The sequence below is a fragment of the Mya arenaria genome, chromosome 10 (assembly GCF_026914265.1).
Source record: "Mya arenaria isolate MELC-2E11 chromosome 10, ASM2691426v1".
In the NCBI taxonomy this organism is placed as follows: Eukaryota; Metazoa; Mollusca; class Bivalvia; order Myida; family Myidae; genus Mya; species Mya arenaria.
Genome location: NC_069131.1, coordinates 49,828,489 through 49,849,042, shown reverse-complemented (window position 1 = coordinate 49,849,042; position 20,554 = coordinate 49,828,489). Strand labels below are relative to the sequence as shown.

Genomic DNA, 20,554 nt, shown 5'->3' with positions numbered 1-20,554 from the left:
AAAAGAAATTAGTATAAAATAAACTAGAAGTCTCACCTGTTTGTCAAGAAGGCTTACTGCTGTTTCAAATTCCCCCATCTCAAAGTAGTGCAGGGCCCAGTGCCAGTAGTTGTGACACTGCAGGCCATCATCCTAGAACAAATACAATATGTATCAGAGGGTCAGTTGGGTATTGTCCGGTAAGCGCAGTGGTAAGCGCACTCGCTTCTTACCAAGGCGACCCGGGTTCGATTCTTGGTCTGGGTGCATGGTAGTTTGGTTTGTGGTCACCAAGCCTGACAAGTGGGTTTTCTCCGGGTACTCCAGTTTTCCTAACAACACAAGACCACACTCTCGCGCAATACCATACAAATAAGAGTGACTTATGTTAAGGTTATCATAGTTTCCTTCACAATTGTTGTAACAGAGGATTCCAGCATTGATAACCTTTTTGCATGAAATCTACGATTGTGCCCCTGTTCAAATATCGCTTAAATACCTTACTGGCATGGCATATGTCAGACCTGGAACACAATAGCCTTTAAAACATTTATATTCAAGATGTTTTCTATCCAGGCAGTAAACTTGACCCCTCTACTTTGTTGAACGATTAATTCATTGATATTCAATTAATTACGATTGCAGCTTTTCTTGTTAGAAACGCCGCATAATTCGATTAGAATCTCATTTGAAATTAAGTTTGTATCAATTACTATCACACTCGTCTTTGATGGTTCTAAAGCCCTCTTACACATTGCCAAATCGCGAAAAACATATTGACAGAATACACATCACAAAAATGTGTGACATAATTCTTCGGATATTTCTATATAATCAAGACTTTGAAACCAGTCTTTTTTTTGGGGGGGGGGGAGGGGGGGGCGGTAGGGGGGATCTTTTTTTTTGGGGGGGGGGAGGGGGGGGGGGGTTGTTGTTGCTTGGTCTGGACCGATTAAGGTTCCAAAGTTTTAGAAGCCCTGGATATGAGCCATGCAGTGCACAACACAAGACTTTGTGTCTAGTCGCTGGAACTCTGCAGCCCTTTAAACCTACATTCTTGTCGAAATTTTCTATCCAGGGAATGAACCTGACCCTTCTACTGTATTGAACTATCATTTCATTGATACCAACCATACACATACAGTGGATGTCTATTAATCTCTGGTTTCCTAAACATTTAAGCCCTTCTTAACTTACATTCCAGTTGTTTTCTATCTGGGCAAAAAACTTAACCTATCTAAGAAATGTGTTGACCTAGCATATCTACTTTCATTTCATTAATATTAACCAAACAGTGGACAGCACATACAAAGTCATAGTGTCTGTTAATCTGTAGTTTCCGAAACAATCTAGCCCTTTTAAACCTACATTCCAGTTATTTTCTGTCTGTTCCATGAACTTCACTCCCTTCCTGGCTTCGCCTGTCATCTCATTAATATGAGCAATACAGTGGGTAGCCCACGTATCATGTCGGTTAATTTCCAGAGCCTGAAATATTATATTGAGAGTGATAAAAAGTGATAAAATCATGTAGTTTTAAAAGTTAACAAATCATACGGCAAAAAATAAATTATGAGTGGTTAGGGTTACATTTTTTCAGTTTTGGTGTTTTTTTGCCATTTCCTTTGTTGCGCCATTTGTCCCAGAAGCATACAATTTGTCATATTGTGGTGTTTAGACTGTCTATAAACACATAATCACCAAATTTCTTTTGTTAAACTGAACAGTTCTGTTACCTTTGTATATAAGTGGACCAGAAAAGCAAGTTTGACAAGTTGAAGCATTTCAGTTTGGCTCTTTGTCTTTTTTTAAAACACTAAGCCGATGAAGTGGAAAAACCTTATTTTGCTCAGAAAAAAATCTTAAAAAAGTAAGCAGGCCATTTTGTGTGGTCTGTTCTATAGACACTATTGAAAGCTACAAGGAAAACTTTACTTGGTCAAATTATTCCAATGCATAAGGAAATAATGGCTCTTCAAAGGTTTGCGGCTTACCATTTGAGGGAAATGGCTGTTTCTGCTTTTTTATGAAAATACCACAGGTGCTAATACTTGTCTCATTCATTTAGTGTTTAATATATCATTGTTTAACTTTCAGTATGTGATGCATATAGCCTGCATATAGCATGAAGCTGAACTATAGGAGTTCTGAAGTGTGTTTCTGAAAAAATGTTGCTTCAATAGGCTCAAGACCACAGTTATCTGCCCAGACCACAGTTATCTGCCCCCCGTTGACCAAGATCTGGATGTGCAAAAACTGGTTTTCAGCGTAAAAATTGGAAAAATCATTGCCTATGGAACTATGAAAATTGCTTACATGTATTAAAATGTATTGTGAATCTGGTTACAACCGGTGTTTGCCTTATTTTTAAACGACATTTCCAAAAAAATGACAGCTAATGTAAACAAACAATAATTACAGAATGAATTGATTAAACTTGAAAGTTGTGTTATGGTAAAAATCTTATATATGTATATAAATGTAACTGTGTTCGGTATAATAAAATAAATATTCCATGGCTTCCAGTGTGACAGTACATATTGTCAACATTCGGGTAAATACTGTACTGTCACACTGGAAGCTATGCAATATTTATATAATGTCATATTTTGGGATATTACGCAGAACAAAAACATCAAGAAGACTTTATAGCAATGTAATAGCACTGTTCTTGTCATAGTTTAGGGATAGAGTTTCTATCCTATTATTATCAGAAATTAAACAGCTTTTTATGTAATTTATTTTCTGACATGTGTGATACCTGTTTTTTTCCATTTATTGTGATATCTGATGTTTAAAAGCTGCACTCTCACAGATCAACGTTTTGACAACTTTTTTATTTTTTTACTTTGAAAGAACAAGTTTTTGCATAAATATATGCAAACCAATGATAAAAGACTTCTGACAAAAGATCAGATCGCAGCTTTTCATATTTCCGTCAAAAAAACAATGTTTTATGGATTTTTATTAAACCGTTAGTAACAGTTTAAGTCATAAAACATTATATTTGGAATGGAAAAATGAAAATCTGCGATCTGATCTTTTGTCAACAGTCTTTCATCACTGGTAAGCAGATATTTACAAGAACAAAATCTAATTCCAAGACAAAGAATAAAAAAAAAGTTGTCAAAACAGTAAATCTGTGAGAGTGCAGCTTTAAGTAACAGCAAAACTTTTTATGGCATTTTGATATTTTCCTCCATAATCAAGTGTGTGCAGAAATGACAACCTCAAATTAGTGGATTTTTCTTTATTATATATCAATGCTTTAAAGGAAAACAATCAAAAGCAAAAAGTACTTGCTTTAGTTCATGTACAAACAGGAAAGTTATTAACAACTTCTAAACTTGACAAACATGTACATTACACTGCTTAATTAAGACCATGATTGTTAAGTTACTTTCAATCCATTATTTTTCAATAGATTATCAGTTATTCTTTGTATAAGCCTTAAATATATTTTAGCATTAACTTAGTCATTCACTTATGTTGCCCTCCACATTCAAATGATAAAACATTTTTGTTGAAAATTGTAAGGCTCACTTTTGTTTTCATTTTCAAATTAAAAAAAATCCATGCATTTTTTCTGTTACTTTTTTATATATTTATTTTCTAATTACAGACTTATTCTTCAATTATACTTACTATAAACAAAGCACTTATGTGATGGAAATATATTGCAGATATTGAAATGTGCTTTAAAAAGTAATACTAGTTACTAGTTTTTGAAAATGGAAGTAAACCCCTTAAATCTTTTGGTTTGAAAAAATGAAGTTTTAATAAAAGTTGAGTAATGTTCTTATGTTTGACCTCAATGGGCAATTTATTGCATTCATATTTTTTCTTAACTATTATTTTATTTTTATTTTTTCTGTGTAAACAATATAGTTTTTTTTTCAAATGTGATAATGCTTTTGACATGTGATATTAAAATGAATTGTTTTATTTACTGTTAATCAAGGATTATACTCATGCATTTGGTCAAAGGAATGTTTTACTGATGTTGAAGTTAAATCGACATATTTTATGAAATGGATAGTGTTGAAGTTAAATCTTCAAATATGAGTATTGAATGTTATTGTTACAAGAATATAATAAATCACCTTAGTGCAATAACTCAATAACTGCATATAGATATAGAAGCAGATATTGAGTTCTTGCACTAAGGTGACCATATACTCATCTTTTACTTTTTTTAAAAAATGTCTTCAGTATCAGCTGAATGCTCATGTTTTATCCTCATTATACTTATATGCTACCTAGTTCTTGTTTATAATAATTAATAATTTGTCTACTGCACCATAACTGTATGAATATCACATTACTTATTTACAATAGCCATATACATACTTATCTCATATTTTATAGCTTTAGTTTATAAATGTATATAGATAGTGTATCTATGTAAATTAAGGACTCATAAATAAACTGTGAAACACTTACTGCTTGCTTTATGGAAGGTGTGAAAGACCAATACTTATAAGGATTTACATCTGGTAATAGGAATGATTTCCTTCACACTACTTAGCCGATTTCTTTCACTATGTCTTAATTACTAATCAAAATACTGAGAGATCATGAAAAGTATGTTGCAAGGAATATGGCGAACAATGGAGATATGCCTGTATTATCATACTAGTATTCATTAAATCATGGACAAATAATGGTCTGTATCTTTTACTTCTTCCAAAAAAATGGTTTTCTGGTAACTGGAGTGTAGACCCGATATCAAAATAATTATACAGCTGAAAAACACATTCAAAAAAGCCTCTTCGTCCTTGCCACATGAATATTCATAAATTAAGGCTCTGTGCTTAACTTTAAAGAACATGTACTGAAATGTTTTTCGACTTGTCTATATAAAACAGCTTCTCGTTCTTGATGGCCCGAGAGGCCAAATATGCCGGCCGCGATGTATTGTAGAACACGTGTTTCATAAAAAGAACTACGATTCCGGCAATAACACTTCAATCCCGTAGAGGCAGCGCCTTAGTTCATATTAAGTATACCTTTTGAGCATATTTCTCGGCCTCAGTGAAAGTGTTGGTTTCTTCAAGTCCGAACGCATACATTGAAAGCATATCTCTGAAAATTGTACCAGAAATAAAAAATGCTGACTCAAAGAACAATAAACTGTAAACCGAATCAGATGTGTTTTTTAGGCCTTATAACAAAAATTAAATTTAGTAACAGTCTTACAACAGATATACTACTACAGTTAGTATGACAAACAAGAGTTACACATATACTCATTATGGCAAAAGGAGTGTACCCATAAAAAGGCATGTCCGGTTTCCAATAGGGCACCACACCCGCACAGCTGTGTCGCAACCCTAGGGAGTTGCCATTCAGGATGTAGGTATCGTGCAGGAACTTTGCTGCCAGGATATCTGTTGGGTGTTCAACTAGAATGTCTTCCCATACTAGGCTAGCCGCTTTTGACTTCCTGAAGTATATTGCACTCTAAGATCAGTTCAATATTTGCTAAAATATTAAAGGATTATGAAAATAACAGACTATTAGCTAATGATTTACTCAATTTACCAACAAGTCGTCATGTTGATCAAGAGCGCCAAGGGTCGCAAAATACAACCATCTTAAGGCAGCAAGTTTGGAGATAGGTGGTTGTAGGTTAAGCCAAATTTAGAGAGTGGACACTGTAAACTTAGTTTTTGCCAACTCAAGGGCCATAACTGGTTATCAAACCTGACCAAGATATTATGCCCATACACATTCTGACTAAATTTGGTGATAATTGGAAAAAGACTTCTATGGTGATTGATCGGACAAGACTGATTTGAGGTAATTTCTTTAATTAAAGGGTGATAACTCTCCTGTGTCTTTAGCGATATGGCTGGTTATCAAACTATATGGTATTATGCCAATACACATTCTGACTAAATTTGGTGGTGAATGAACAAAAGCTTCTAAAGTAACTGAGCAGACAAGACCATATTAAGGTAATTATCGTAAATAAAAGGCGATAACTCTAGGGCCTAAAAAAAAAATACATTTGGTTCGGGTTACCCGACCCTACCTACGGAATAGGCGCCGACCCTACCGTTTTTATAGTCAATTTGAAAAAAAAAAAAAAAAAAAAAAAAAAAAAATATCTCGTTTTTTTTTTAAATTGCTTTTTAATATTAAGTTTAAACCTTAAATGCTTATACAGAAGATAGCTTTAACACCATTCTCCAATGATGAAAATTATTTTCTTATATAAAACCTAATAAAAAAAATAAATAAAAAAAAATAAAAAGCCTACCTACCCTACCTATTTTTTTTAAGGATGTAACCCTAACCAAACAATTTTTTTTTTTAGGCCTAGAGTGACTACAGCGATATGGCTGGTTATAGAACTTTGACCAAGATATAATGCCAGTACACAATCTGACCAAATTTGGTGATGATTGGACAAAAATTATTAATGGGACAACATACTGGACACTGAAATCCGCCACAGGTCCTTACTTGTTTGATGACATTGGTTGTGACCCGTGGTGACCCAGGTGAGAACCCCTTTAAGACACATGATTCCTCACCCTGAACATGGGGCATACCTTGACAAATATTACAGCCAGGATTATAGCCCTTTCAATACATATGAGTATTTTCTCTGGTAGCATAGGTACCAAGTTCCATTTCAATATCTTGATGGGCAAATAATGGCCGAGGTTAAAGTGCTTGCACTAAAACAACCACGACACTAAGGCTATCATAATAGCTTGACATTTTTCTTGGAAAAAAGAGATGAGTTATAATTCACCCTTCCGAAAGCAATTTCACCGCAATCGCATGATTGCGCTCCCTTTTGTTCACATGCGGTAGACTCGCAATTTCCATCATCCGGTACACTTCCTTTGCATGTGTAAAGTCCTGGTAAACATGCTTCGAGGCAAAGGCATTTTTCATTGCAAGGCCAAGGACTGAAATAATAATGAAACATAAAATCCATTCTAGGAATGAGATTAAGTTCAATTTCAAATTAGTTTTACTTATTTGTTTGTCCGGTTTTAATAGCAATAGCATACATTCCCCTGTTTTTCTGTTTTTCTAAAATGGCAACCTCTATTACAAATATATGGGGCATAGTATGGGCTTATGTCATTTGAAGTTTCATGTTTATATCTTTGACATGGTCATCATCTAAATTTTAGTATATGGCAACAGTGACGACGATATTAGCTTTACTACTAACCTGGATATTTTTCCTTCTACGATCTAAGAAGGTATCAAATAGTTCTCATATAGACGTCTCAAAAGTTGCATTGATAAAATAATAAAACACGAATATCTTTCATATATGACTAACCAAACTCTGGATCAGCTGTGAGCATCCTCTCCAGACATTTTTCCATTCCACCTAATGCTTCATCATCGTAATGATTTACCATCTGAAATACAAAGTAGTGATGTAACTACTATCTTATGCACCAGTTAATTGTAACAACGCCCCGCCCCCCCCAGGTCCGGGGAATAGCGTGGAATTTGAGTTTTGGTCCAGCCAAGCAGGGTAAAATCCCTGCCCTGTGGGGACTAACTGATGGTAAAATCTCTGTGCAAAATGCCCCACAACCCAGGGACCCTAGGTGATGCCCATGTCTCGCTATATTTGGTGCATAGATAAAACCACCGCACCTGGAAGGTAAAAACACGGCCCAGACCTGGGGACGCAGTGGTTACAATTGTCTGGTGCATTAAACACTAACTCGCTCCTACAAATACAATATGTTATTAAACCCTGCATGATTTCATGTATGGCTCAAAAATTACGGATTCAAACTAAATCAACTCAATGGAAAAAGTTCATATCTTGTTTAACCTTGCAAAATTAACATATCATAGGAGTTCACTGTATTTCTCTTGAATATGACTCATTCTTTTAATGTTAGTGGTACACACACTTGTTTAACCATGCAATTCATTCACATTCATTCTCTTGAATATGAATGATTTTTTCCATCTTAATGGTACATGTACTTGTTTACCCATGCAATTCATTCACAAATCAACGTTTGTGGCTAATGAAGGTTCCATATTTTTTTATGATGATTTACATATCAACTTTAGTTTAAGTTTAAATATAACAGAACACAAAACTTTCATTCACCTGTGTCAGGGTGGCGTCAAACATTTTGCATGTCTCATCGCTGGGCGTTGACATTTCCAAACCAAAACTTTTCCATGCCTACAATTCAAACCAGGCAGTGAATTTAAATACATTTTAAATCTGTCAACAGTGTTTTGTTTTATAGTTTGAAAAAGCATATTGTGTTCTTAACTTCTTTTAAACAACAATGTGATACTAGTGTAATTCAAGTAAACCTTGGAGGAAAAAGTGTGCCCGGTATGGGGCTCGAACCCACTTTGCCGGAATACTAGCTCTAACCCATTGAGCTAACCGGGCGACTTGTTCTAGCCCACACACAATACACTCCTCCCCCAATCAACCTTTCGGCCGTCAGAGGCACTCCTGCTGTTTACCGCTGCCACCAGTAAAACCAATATTTATATTTACCAGTAAAGTAAACATTGGAGGAAAAAGTGCGCTGGCATGGGGCTCAAACCCGTGACCGCCAAAACACTAGCACAGAGCATTAACTAATTGAGCTAACTGCTTACTGGGTGGCTAGTTCAATGCATTTTTGTCTTGTGACATTGTATGAATAAAAGGATAAAAACTGTTGATTTTGATGGTGATCGTGATAAATGGTCATGTTCCAACCATTTTTGGTCTTGAAAAACACACCTTTTTTCATCATCTGGTGGGGGTGGAGACCATAGGGTTGGTCTTGTGGTCTTGTCAATCTGTAAATTTAACTGACGCCTGTGCTCAATGCATGAGTTGCTTTATCTGTGACTGATTTATCATTTATCTTGAAAGTACAAATACACGTCCATGATGTGTACTGATGACATCATTGATGTATATAAACTGATAAAGACATTGCCACCTCATTAATAACTGTATCGAAATGATTCACGACCGAGTATTACCTGTGCATCTCGCCAGTGAGTATGTGGATGTGGAGGCATTTTTGCAAAAGCACTCGAAAGAAACTAGACAAATCTGAATTATGACCCGGATTTGATATCTTATAAAAATGTTTTTTTTTAAATAAGGGAGGCAACTGTGAGCAGGCGACATTATACTGTTTTTAATCGAAACGTTATAATCATTGAAAACTATTTGTACACAAAAGCCTAGGGACGTAGGGCTTTACCGAGGGTTCGTGATCCCAGTGCGCATCTGTTCCCGCGGGAAGGGGCACATAGCAATAAACATATGTTGATGTATATAACATTCCTACGCTGTTCAGCCAAATATCATATCCTTAGATTTAAGTGTGTAGATCTTTACGTGTTCTCACTCACTCACTCTCCGCCAACGCCCCCGCACTCCGAGTGCCTTCTGCTGCTGATTAGGATCGATGATGATGATGATGATGATGATGATGATGATGATGATGATGATGATGATGATGATGATGGTGATGATGATGATGGTGATGATGGTGATGTTGATGTTGATGGTGATGATGATGATGGTGATGGTGCTGTTGGTGGTGGTGGTGGTGGTGATGATGATGATGATGATGATGATGATGATGATGATGATGATGATGATGATGATGACGACGACGATGACGACGACGATGATGATGATGATGAGGAGGAGGAGGAGGAGGAGGAGGAGGAGGAGAAGGAGGAGGAGAGATACCATATATCCATAGGCATTTAAATCGCTTCACAACGGAAAAGACAAACTAAAAAAATGGTGAACAGGCCTCGATTAAAAATAGAACGAAAAGCTCAGTTAGCATATTTCAAAGAGGCATTCACAAGTAGAGGCATAACGATTGCACTTTGAATTGTACGCGCGTACACATAAGCGAGCTGTTACAATATGATATACGGTGTGTGGACGAGATGAGTTGTTCCCTCTCATGCGAAATGTTTGAATACTAGTAATACAGATTGGAAGAGCCATTTTCAAGCATTCTATACGTCAACATTCTATAGAATAACAACAAACTTTAACCAGTACAATGCTACATGTATATGTATACATACCCAGTGCTCCCACTAGGCCTAACGAGCAGGGTTCGGGACCGCGCTGTCAATTTCCAGCACCCTGCTGCCTTTTTACAACACCCTGCTGTGCCCCTTTTTAACGAGAGTCAACTTTCTAGCACACGGGATAGGCATTTCCGGTGAATTTGAACAGCCGTGCTGGAAAACTCCATCTGGCATCCCCCCATGCCAAATGAGTCACGCGCTGTGACGTAATACTTTCGATTTCTTTTATTAAACACTAAATGTAACCAGAGTTATATGACTTCAATTGATGAGTTCCATTGACATTAACTTTACAAAAATATTCCTTAAAAATAAATCAAAATAACCCTTAAAAGACGTGATATCGAAGGAACTTATTGACGTATGCAGTGAATACAAATTATTGCGCGTCGGCAAGCCTCCTTTCCTGGCAACGCAGGTGCCCTCTGGTCGGATTTTTCTATCCGGAACGGGAACACATGACAGATATTATTATTCCGAAATCGGAAATTTTGCCACAAAAATAAAGATAACAGCAAAGGTATTCATAAAAAAACTATAAGTATTGAAAGACATTACAACACATGCATGATAAACATTGAATATTGGCCCTTGCAAGTGCCCCATTAAGGCACATTTACTGCGCATCGAGTGGTGCCATTTCTGACCATGCTCCCATTTTTTTTAAATCCCAGCTGGAGCACTGCATAACATTCCATTTTTTGCATTGTATTTTCTGACCGCCAAATTTAAGCGTTGACCATTTCGAGGTAGCCAACATTGATTTGTACGGGTGTACTAGAGTACGCCCCTCCCAAGGAAGGCTTCGAGTCCAATGTCTAGTATTTACCATTTTTCGTATCTTCTTCTTAAATGTCACTTTAGATAGTTATTTATACGTTTCAATTTAAATGACATTATAAAATTTGATGACTTGGAATTATTTAAGTAATTTAAGTAATTACTCGCTGATGACTGGGGACTGTTTCCAAATGCAAAATAAACAAAAGTAATGATTTTCGAAAATGGCCGCCATACTTCTTACGACTTCTACATATATAACTCGTAGAATCTTTATTCAAGTATTTGGGTGTAAATTTGTTTGCAAATGAAATCTAACAGAGAATTCAACAAAGCACCACTGAACATGCATCGTTCTTACTCCATAAACTGCAGCTCAGTTCATAATAATATCAATCTTCTATCAGTGATATAATTTAAGTGTTTGATTCGCATGTTCTACCAACCCAAAGTTATGGTGTAGAAATATGGGGTACTAAGTATGATGTTGAAATTGTACACTAGAAACTTTGTCTGAAATATTTATTGTGAGACGCTCGTCTAATAGTAAAGTTCTTTAAAGGGCCTGTACTCCGTATGATAAAATAGCGGAAAAAAAAGAAAATTGTCGAAAACTGACATAACTTGGCATCGATGTGTACAATGCATTGAAACTTACTAACTGAAGTACCACATAGTTTACAATTTATTTAAGTTTAGCAGTTATTTCGTATTTTTCCATTAAAAACGATTACTGGGTATGTCCACCAGGTATAATTCACTCCTAATGCGTGACTGGCTAGTCGGTGTTATCACTTTAGCTCAGTGGATACGACGCTGGATTGCAATTTTGGCGACACGGGTTCGAACCCGGTCTCCGACACTTTTTTTTACATTTTGATACATTATTTTACAATTATGATATCAAAGCGTAACACATTCTATTAGATAATTGTCCTGAGATTCGTTACAGAAAAAAACGTTTTTTAGTGCCAATCTGGTGAATTTAAGACGAACATGGTCGGAAAACCACGTCAGAATTTTTTTAATCATGAAACACTGGATCAGATTAATCACTTTAAAACGTACACTATTCTAAAATGATACTGACTTATCTGTAATGTCTTTAACTGGGATTGGCAAGTGTTTATGAATCAGCATAATATATTTAGGTGAAAGTTATATAAGAGCGTGTACTGGATCCGAAGGGTACGAAATGACCAAAAATCGGAGGGTTTCGAAATGGTCAAGGTACGAAATGACTAGTTCCCGTACTGGATAATTATCATCAAAGGTAGTATTCATCCATTAATAACTCCGGGAGTCTTGAAACGGATTCACGGTCTATAAAAATGAATAAAAAATATTTTGTATATCTAACGTAGAACACTATGTTAACATTTTAAAATACTACACGTTTAGAAATCCTCTGTCTAAATTGAGGGTCGTCGATAAATAGACATTCTAAGATCTCAAAGAGTATGTAAGAAATGCATTCAAATAATGCTTGAAATTGAATACCACTTTTATTAGTATGCCAAACATATTTAGACTTAAGGTAGCACATCCCTAATGAAAACCTCCTCTTGAAGGTTAATATTGTATTTTCATTGAAAAGTAATTAAATACATTTTTACACATACATATTAACTTCTGTGAAGAGTTTATAACTTGCAGGCACGGCTGAATGAATAGGTGGTTGGGAAATACAAACTTTTTTTTTAAATGAGACGGTAAAATAGTTTGATTTTTTGGCATACTGTTAAAAAAAAAGATTAAAGATAATTATTAATAAAGAACAGGTCATGAGTATTTCTAGAACTTATTAATTTTGCTTTTAAACATCGATGTTCCAATTTTACGCGGTCAAAACAGTATGTTAAAATTGAAATACCATATGGCTATTTCAGTACAGTATAATTATATTTGTTGATAATGTGACCAATAATGTATTATTTCTGAAAGCAAATATTATTCTTGTTACTCTTGATATCAAATTATTACCAAAATGTTGAAAACTAAATGAAATAAAGGATTGTTCTTGTCTCTAGGGTGATGTCGTTTTTATCGACAATGAAATGGGGGTAGGGTAATTCAAATTTAAATAAAATTGTTATTTGACGGTAAATTTCTTTTAATTTTGTTTGTGAATCCAGGAAATGATACACATTAAGAAATTATCAAGCTGTTAATAGTTTAAAATAGAGCTCATTAGGGGTGTATTACCTTAAGTGCCAAAACCAAAATATAAAAGATATCACATAGCGCCCACAAAGCAAGATATCAATTTCTCACCTGAAAACGCCAACTGATCTCTGTATTACCTGCACAAACGTCAAGAAACGAGTAATTCTTTTTATCCATCTTTATATTATTTTGATCTTCTGTAAAACCTTTTTAAAATTACAAAGATTCATACCTTTGATTTTGCTATTATCATGTTTATATGCTTTATAAACAGAAATGAATTGAGTATTAGTTGGAAGCAAAAGCGACCGTAATACAGAATTTCGCCTTTCTCCTCAGTGCGTTGTATTAGTGGGACATAAGATCCCCCGAGTTGTATTGGCTGGACGTAAAGTTCACCGTAATACAGTGTGTCGCCTTACAGCTCAGCGCGTTGTATTAGTCGGATGTAAAATCCACAGTAATACAGTATGTCGCCTTACACCTCAGTGCGTTGTTTTGGTTGGACGTAACATCCACCGTAATACAGTTTGCCGCCTTACACCTCAGTGCATTGTATTGGATGGACGTAAAATCTACCTTAAATCAGTGTGTTGCCTTACACATAATAGTGTTGTAATGGTTGGACGTAAAATCCACCGTAGTACAGTTTGTCGCCTTTCCCCGCAAGTGTAGTTTAACATCTGACACACCGCACTTAATTGTAAGGTGATATACTGTATTACGGTGGATTTTACGTCCAACTAATAGAGCGCTCGCTGTGTAAGAAGAATTACGAAGAATTTTACATTTTAACTGAGAAAATACACTTGAGGTCTAAGGCGACATCTCGGAGATGGCCGAGTTGTTACGATTATATTTACGAGGTCTATCTCGAGGCTTGCCGGAGATGGCCGAGTTGTTACGATTGGCATAATTGGTGTCTGTGGCAGTCAAGTTTCGTTTTTTTTTAAAGGTTAATCCCGTGATTTAATGCATTTAGAGCCTGTTTTGTGCAAAATATCTTTGCACTTACATGGTAAAATATGAATATAAACCTTTATTATCTATTTTAAACACAACATACTTCTCTAAATACAATTATAATATTTTACCACCCCCCCCCCCTATTTTTGCACAAACCCGTTTAGACGTTAGGGATTAGAAGAATCCCGTATTACACGTCTATTGTTTTAGACTAGTACGTATATATGTTATTTCCAAGTGTGCTTGCTACCAGCAATTATTACCTAGATTTTTATAAAAGTCTTAGCTTGGCCCCAATAGTTTTTTTATGTAAATAGGTGAAATAAATTAACTTTCAATCGCGCTTTTATTAGATATGTTTAATACATTTGTTTAATACACACGTCAATAAACTTATAGGAATGTATGCAATACAAAAGCACCATTCAACCATTATTATAAAAACGATAACAATGAATTCAAACTATAGCGCTAGAAAAAAACAACTACAAATAACTAGACTATAAATGTAAAACTTACTGAATTTCGCGTTAATCAACTCGCCTATCCCTATATGACCAGCTGTGCATGGCCGTAACATCTCTTAAGGTTTAAATCGTATATAGTTTTTTTCTGAAAATAGTCAACTTATTCATAGTGTACAGCAGTGTTTACTAAGTTAACTATCTTTGTCTTATCAAATGTTCACAGAAATAACTTAGTTTTTCTTTCCTTGACAAGTGAGTAGAACTCATCATTCGATAACTCTGCAATGCGACAATTAAGTTTTTTCCACGTCTTGTACTTTTTCCCAGCTCCTGTTTTGTCCACCACTCGAAAAGCGTCAGTTTTATCACGGGAAACAAAATACTTTCGTATGTGCAAAGTGTTCCTAGTTCCTTTTGGCAATCTTTTTGTATACAGAATATCTTGCCTCCATACTTGACATCATCAGGTTCGATAAATGCAGGCTCTCCCCTCTGCAGTTTTATTTTCTTATTTACATCGATATTGACGACAATGTGATGAGCACCTTTTATTGTGCGTATGTCCTCCGATAAACAAATACTTGAACTGCATTTCATGCACTGAAACTCACAAGCGTCGTCGCTTAGATGTTTAAGTCTTTCTCGTTCCATTTGTTCTTCTTTGTCCTTCATAACTTTTTGCATGTCAAGCATTTCTTTATCCCAATGGTTTTCGGGGCTTTCCAAATATCTTTGTAGTTTTGGGACAATTTCAATCATTAAATTTTCACAGAGTTCGTTCTTCAATTCTTTAGCTAATGTAGGACTTCCCTTCTCGGCAATAACAAAGTATTTGCTTTTTTCTGCCCTTGCTCTTCCTAAAATAAAGAAGCGATCGTATAAACACTTATCTTTTTAAATACTAGTAATGCAATTGAAACTTTCAAATAACACAGGCAGGTCACACATACATTGGCATATCTTTATCAATAAATGTTGGAATCACAGTCTTGGAACGATAGAGTTTGTTGTTATTTTTATGAGAAGATTGAAAAGACAGGTAATTGAAATACAATGGCAAAAGTGAATGAACTAAAAGAACATGAAATGGTTACACACAACCAATTCTTAATTCATACAAAGAATTTTACCCTGTTACAATGATATCTTACCTCTTGATTGCAAACGAACAATCTCGTTTGTAACATGCATGTATCTTATGACCAGATTACATTGGGCGATGTCCAATCCCTCTTCTGCGACAGAGGTCGCAATTATAAGTCGATGTACACCCTTTTTGAAGAAGCCTAGGACATCTTTTTGTGCAACCTTTGTCATACCTTGAAGAATTGACACAATCTTACAGCCGTGTATCATTTTAAGACTGAGGGAATTTTGCAAATGTTTCAACCCCCGAGTGAGTAGTTAGTTTGTTTTCATTAAGGCCGTTTAACAATGACAATGTTTTAACCACTGTGTAATGTGTGTGTTCTAGTAGCATTTTGTCGCCTGTAAGTGTTTGAACCTTGTGTTTTTAAAAGAGTCTTAGTTATATTGAGGCTGCTGGGCTATTCCCTACAGTTTCCATTATTTATCTTTAATGTTTATTAAATTTTCTAAATTTCATAATTATCGCAAAATCAATATATAACAATTATTCAAAAATTGACTTCCAAGAAATAACTTCTTGTATAAGATACATAACTTTACAAAGGCTAATGTATCAGGAAAATGAGTTAGCACAAAGAAACTGACCACCGTCTGAAGACGCCGTTCCTTGGCCTAAACACACTGCAGCATTTAATTCACAGATTGGCTCTTTGTTATTATTCCAGTCCACAAGGGCATAAGCTAGCTCCCTTGTTTTCACAAATATAATTCCCCGAGACTCTTTGAACGGCAGAAGGTTTTCAAGATTTCTTGCAGCTTTATCAGCTTAGGGTTTATGTCTTCCAAAGCAGACGTCTTATGCTCTAAATCTTCAAATATTGCTTTGATGTTAAATACATAACTTTTATTACAATAATTTTATTGGTACTGTATATTGACCAGGAAAGTCATAATTGAATCTAATCGATTTTTTACGGATCGAGGCAATCGAAATCCACAAAAAAAGAATCAAAAACAATTTACCGGATCAACATGCAGAAACATTCACTAATTCGAATCGATATTTGTGAGTGGAAAAAGTCTTTATTTAAATATATTAAGAATTTAACATTGCGTAGACTGCCAATACATGATCGGGGGCCCAAGGGTACACGAATGTTTCTGACTAATCTCATGTCTTATCAATCTTACATTTTTCTGTTAACAATATCTAGCAAAAGTATATGCTAACCAGTGTACAGCTCAAGGAGAAAATTGTCCGTTGAATGATAAGTTTGTACTTTCTTTACGTTCAATATAAATTCTGAAAGAATCTTCAAGGCTTCCTTCAATCTTGCATCGTTGTAAACTAACAAAGCTTTGTTATATTCCTGAAAACAGAAAAAGTTAAATTTAAGAAATGGAAGAGTCGAAAAGCGTATAGCAGTAACGTGCGATTTTTGGAAATGTGGAGTTTCACTCAGTTACAATGAACAGAACTGTGGGGTTATTGCCGCATTTAACACTATGATGCGACTGTAAAGTTCAACTCCAAATTCTTCAATAAATCGTAATTCGAAATATCCGGAAATGGATAGCCTTTTGTAACAAATACGGTGTAAAGCGTGGCTATCAACGGTATCTGTTATTATATAGGAAAAAAAGTTATAGAAATTGTCTGCTAATAATGAGCACTTAAATTAAGCTTTTAATGGAAACAGTGAAACGATTAAATTAAGATGAGCTCTAAACTTGAGAAAAAATTTTGGGAGGGAATATTGAATCACTTATAATACAAAATTCATAAAATCGTTAACTTTCGACTTTAACCGCATCTCACTGATTCGTACTTTTATAAACAAATATATACATAGTGTTGGAATGATAGATTATAAGTATCTTCCATGGCCGAGAGTGTAAGATAGGTTCATTCCGACCCGAGCGAAGGGTGTATTGCGGAAACGAGGTTTACCGTGTTTCCGCAAAACACCATGCGCGAGGGTCAGGATGTACCTATCTTACACGAGCGGCTATGGTAGATGCTTTTTCTCCCACCCCAGTTAAACAAAATTAAGTAAAAATGTATTCTTTTGCTGGAACTTATTTGTGCTTAGTGAAAATAATCGCGTATGGATATGCGATAATTCGTGATTGTCATGGATATGCACGCAGTGATTCAGATTATGTTAATAGTCAAGTCGGTCTTTAAATAGTTCTAAGGAGAGTGAAGCATAATTTCTTGAAAGGTGCGTGAAAACTGGTGACATTTGAAGCGAGAAATAATTCATTAGCGTTCTAAATATTGCCACAAGACAAGGTTTCCATGATGCTACAGACGACAGTCTTCAACAAGGGAGGTAATTACAATGTGGCGACCATTAAAAAGGAGTTCCATACTGGCATTTTATCTTGGCCCATGGGCAAGATAAGAATTTCTAGCATGGTTAAATTATTGGATCTACTTATCCGAGGTGGGAGAATAACCTATCTTACACGAACGGCTATGGTAGATGCTTTTTCTCCCACCTCAGTTAAACAAAATTAAGTAAATATGTATTTTTTGCTGGAACACTTTTGTGCTTAGTGAAAATAATTGCATATTAATATGCGATAATTCGTGGTTGTCATGGATATGCGCGCAGTGATTCAGATTAAGTCAATAGTAAAATGGGTCTTTAAATAGTTCTAAGGAGAGTGAAGCATGCGTGCGTAAAAACTGTTTTATGGTGACATTTGAAGCGAGAAATAATTAATTAGCGTTCGAAATATTGCCACAAGACAAGGTTTCAATTATGCTACAGATGACAGTCTTTAATAAGGGGGGTAATTACAATGTTGTGACCATTAAAAAGGAGTTCCACATCAAGATAAGAATTTCTAGCATGGTTAAATTATTGGATCTACTTATCTGAGGTGGGAAAAACAATTTCTTAACCTAGCTTGTTATTCAATAGATTAATGGTATAATGCAACACCCTTAATGCTTATTAAATCAATGCATACGATTATCTTATATACAACAATGTATCTTTAATTCAATCACAGATATATGCATCAGGTGTAGGAAAATATTTCCGGCAACCCAAACAGCTATACACTATCTCAAACCATTAAGGTATACATTTCAGTTATTACCTATCTCTTTTCGATTAAGAATGGTTAAATTCTGCAAGAAATGATCTTAATGACATAACTACCTGGAGAAACTCCCAACACGGCTGAAGAACTCGTCTTATATCATCAGAAGAAATCTGTGCAATTTTGTGCTCAAATTCAGAACTCCATTGCATGTATTTGTCTGTTCCAAAGGTCGGTGGAATTCTGCATTCATCCAAAAGCTCTTTGTCGTCAGACGTGCATTCAATAATGGCTTCAAAAACGAAAATATGTTGCGCGCTTACAATAGTTATTTTTCTGTATCTCGGTTAGTCAAACAGCTGAAAATAAAGCCGACCGAACTGATATTTTTTTTCTATTTTTGTCACCGACAATTACTTCAGTTAATATTTGCAGATGCGCCTTAATTTGAATATTCATCACCGTTACTCAAATGTAATCATGTGCAAACGCCTTTCAAACGAATGCAAAAGATAAACGTTGTTTATTTACTTTGATTTGGTGTTATGTAATTGTTAATTTTCTGCACAATATCTTCCAAAGCTTGTTTAAATACATCATTTGATCGACCTTCAACCTCGATAAGCTCTGAAAATAAAATGTATTTTTTGTTAAACTGAATAGTAGGGTATTCTACATGTGCAAGGTAAATATTACACAATATATCATCATACAAAGAATAACCATTCAAAATAGTCAATTCATTTTTGTAATTGTATATAATTGTAGCATTTTTGAAGGTCAATGCGGGGTTTTAATATAACTGTGATAAACTCCTTGGAAATTGTGTTTGTGTATTCCCGGCCTAATATATCAAAAATGAAACTAAGAAAACATTCAACCAGTTACCTTGCAAAAGATTGAATTTACAAACTACATACTTCTGGGTTGACAATGAAACATTTCTAAAAGATTTAGAGAGAGGCCGATTACGGTCTGAAACGTACGTTGTCTTTTATACTGTACCTTCTTTAGGGCTGCTGACATATTTGCTCAGTTCTACTTTTGATCTCTCACTCTGAACTGTACACAAGAATGTTGCATCCATGTTTGCAACTATTTGTTTCATAAATTTAAGTCCTTCGGCTTCTGTGGTTTTTCCTCCAACACCAAGAGAAGCGGTCAAGCCAACGATCTGAAAGAAAGAATTAAAATATCCAAAAAGATTTAGAACAAAAAAGAACACAGATCGCTGAACCGTGCCCGTCACATTGATCGACCTTAGTCGGGACATCAATACTTATGCATTTGTATAAGCGTCATAAATGGTAACAGCTTAAATTTTATCCTTATACTCACATGGACTAAAAATGAAAATATCACACTAAGACAAATAAAATGGGCATCGTAGTTATAGCATTCCTGAGGGGCATCGAAAAAATAAACTTGCTTGTTAAAATATTGACTTCCTAGAGGCGTGCAGTGCATTTTGTCACTCTGATGGAACATTTACCAGTTTCAGGGATATGCCATTATATGCGAACAGATAACATCGATCATTAAGACTTAAACAAAGCTGTTTATTAAGATGACCCCTTTGGATTACGACCCTTCTTCGACCTTTGTTTTCTGGTATAAGTCTAAATATCAAAGCTGTAAACCATGAGCTTACAGATGCAAATATACTTGACAATTATTTATTTGGTAATATAATAGTTGTGTAATGATTCTAAAATAAGTCTTAAAGAAAATGTATTAATAACAAGTCGCTTGTTAGTGGTACAACAAACCCCACTACATATCATGTGACATGTACTGCTTATGAACAAAAAAAGTTCACCAAATGTTTAGGAGATTTTTCGGTCGGAGATAAATCTTCCTCATCTGTTATTTTTTCATTAAAGCAGTGGCTCAAAAAGTAACTCAGAGAAATATGAATCGAGTTTAATTATTTATGCATTCAAAGGCTTTTTAAAAAAGGACTCTTATAT

The 20,554-nt window shown here is 35.1% G+C and overlaps 2 protein-coding genes across 3 annotated transcripts in view; both read right to left on the bottom strand.

Annotated features, from left to right (window-relative positions):
* LOC128204211 (tetratricopeptide repeat protein 38-like) overlaps positions 1-9,098 on the bottom strand; it is a 30,456-nt gene extending 21,358 nt beyond the window's left edge. For both annotated transcript variants that reach the window (XM_052905597.1, XM_052905598.1), the window contains exons 1-8: positions 8,977-9,098; positions 8,090-8,167; positions 7,292-7,373; positions 6,746-6,905; positions 5,252-5,425; positions 4,989-5,064; positions 1,348-1,467; positions 37-132 (exon numbers count right to left, since the gene is read on the bottom strand). In XM_052905597.1, the coding sequence (XP_052761557.1) occupies positions 37-132; positions 1,348-1,467; positions 4,989-5,064; positions 5,252-5,425; positions 6,746-6,905; positions 7,292-7,373; positions 8,090-8,167; positions 8,977-9,015 (825 nt within the window). In that variant the 5' untranslated portion in view covers positions 9,016-9,098. The remainder of the gene's footprint in view (positions 1-36; positions 133-1,347; positions 1,468-4,988; positions 5,065-5,251; positions 5,426-6,745; positions 6,906-7,291; positions 7,374-8,089; positions 8,168-8,976) is intronic.
* Positions 9,099-14,505: 5,407 nt separating this feature from the next.
* Positions 14,506-19,730, bottom strand: LOC128204184 (ATP-dependent RNA helicase DHX58-like). Its single transcript, XM_052905560.1, has 6 exons — positions 19,590-19,730; positions 19,116-19,211; positions 18,704-18,943; positions 16,759-16,897; positions 15,590-15,757; positions 14,506-15,295 (listed from the first exon to the last, which is right to left on the bottom strand). The coding sequence occupies exons 3-6, from the start codon at positions 18,794-18,796 to the stop codon at positions 14,634-14,636; spliced, it is 1,062 nt and encodes a 353-aa protein (XP_052761520.1). The 5' UTR covers positions 18,797-18,943; positions 19,116-19,211; positions 19,590-19,730; the 3' UTR covers positions 14,506-14,633.
* Positions 19,731-20,554: the final 824 nt, after the last annotated feature.

What these genes read in the sequence shown, in the direction of transcription:
- LOC128204184 (XM_052905560.1), bottom strand. Translation starts at nt 18,796, where the DNA reads ATGCAATGGAGTTCTGAATTTGAGCACAAAATTGCACAGATTTCTTCT. An exon ending in TCTCCTTGAGCTGTACACTG is followed by an intron (nt 15,758 to 16,758) that starts GTTAGCATATAC and finishes CAATTCTTCAAG; the next exon opens with GTATGACAAAGGTTGCACAA. An exon ending in TGTTCGTTTGCAATCAAGAG is followed by an intron (nt 15,296 to 15,589) that starts GTAAGATATCAT and finishes TCTTTATTTTAG; the next exon opens with GAAGAGCAAGGGCAGAAAAA.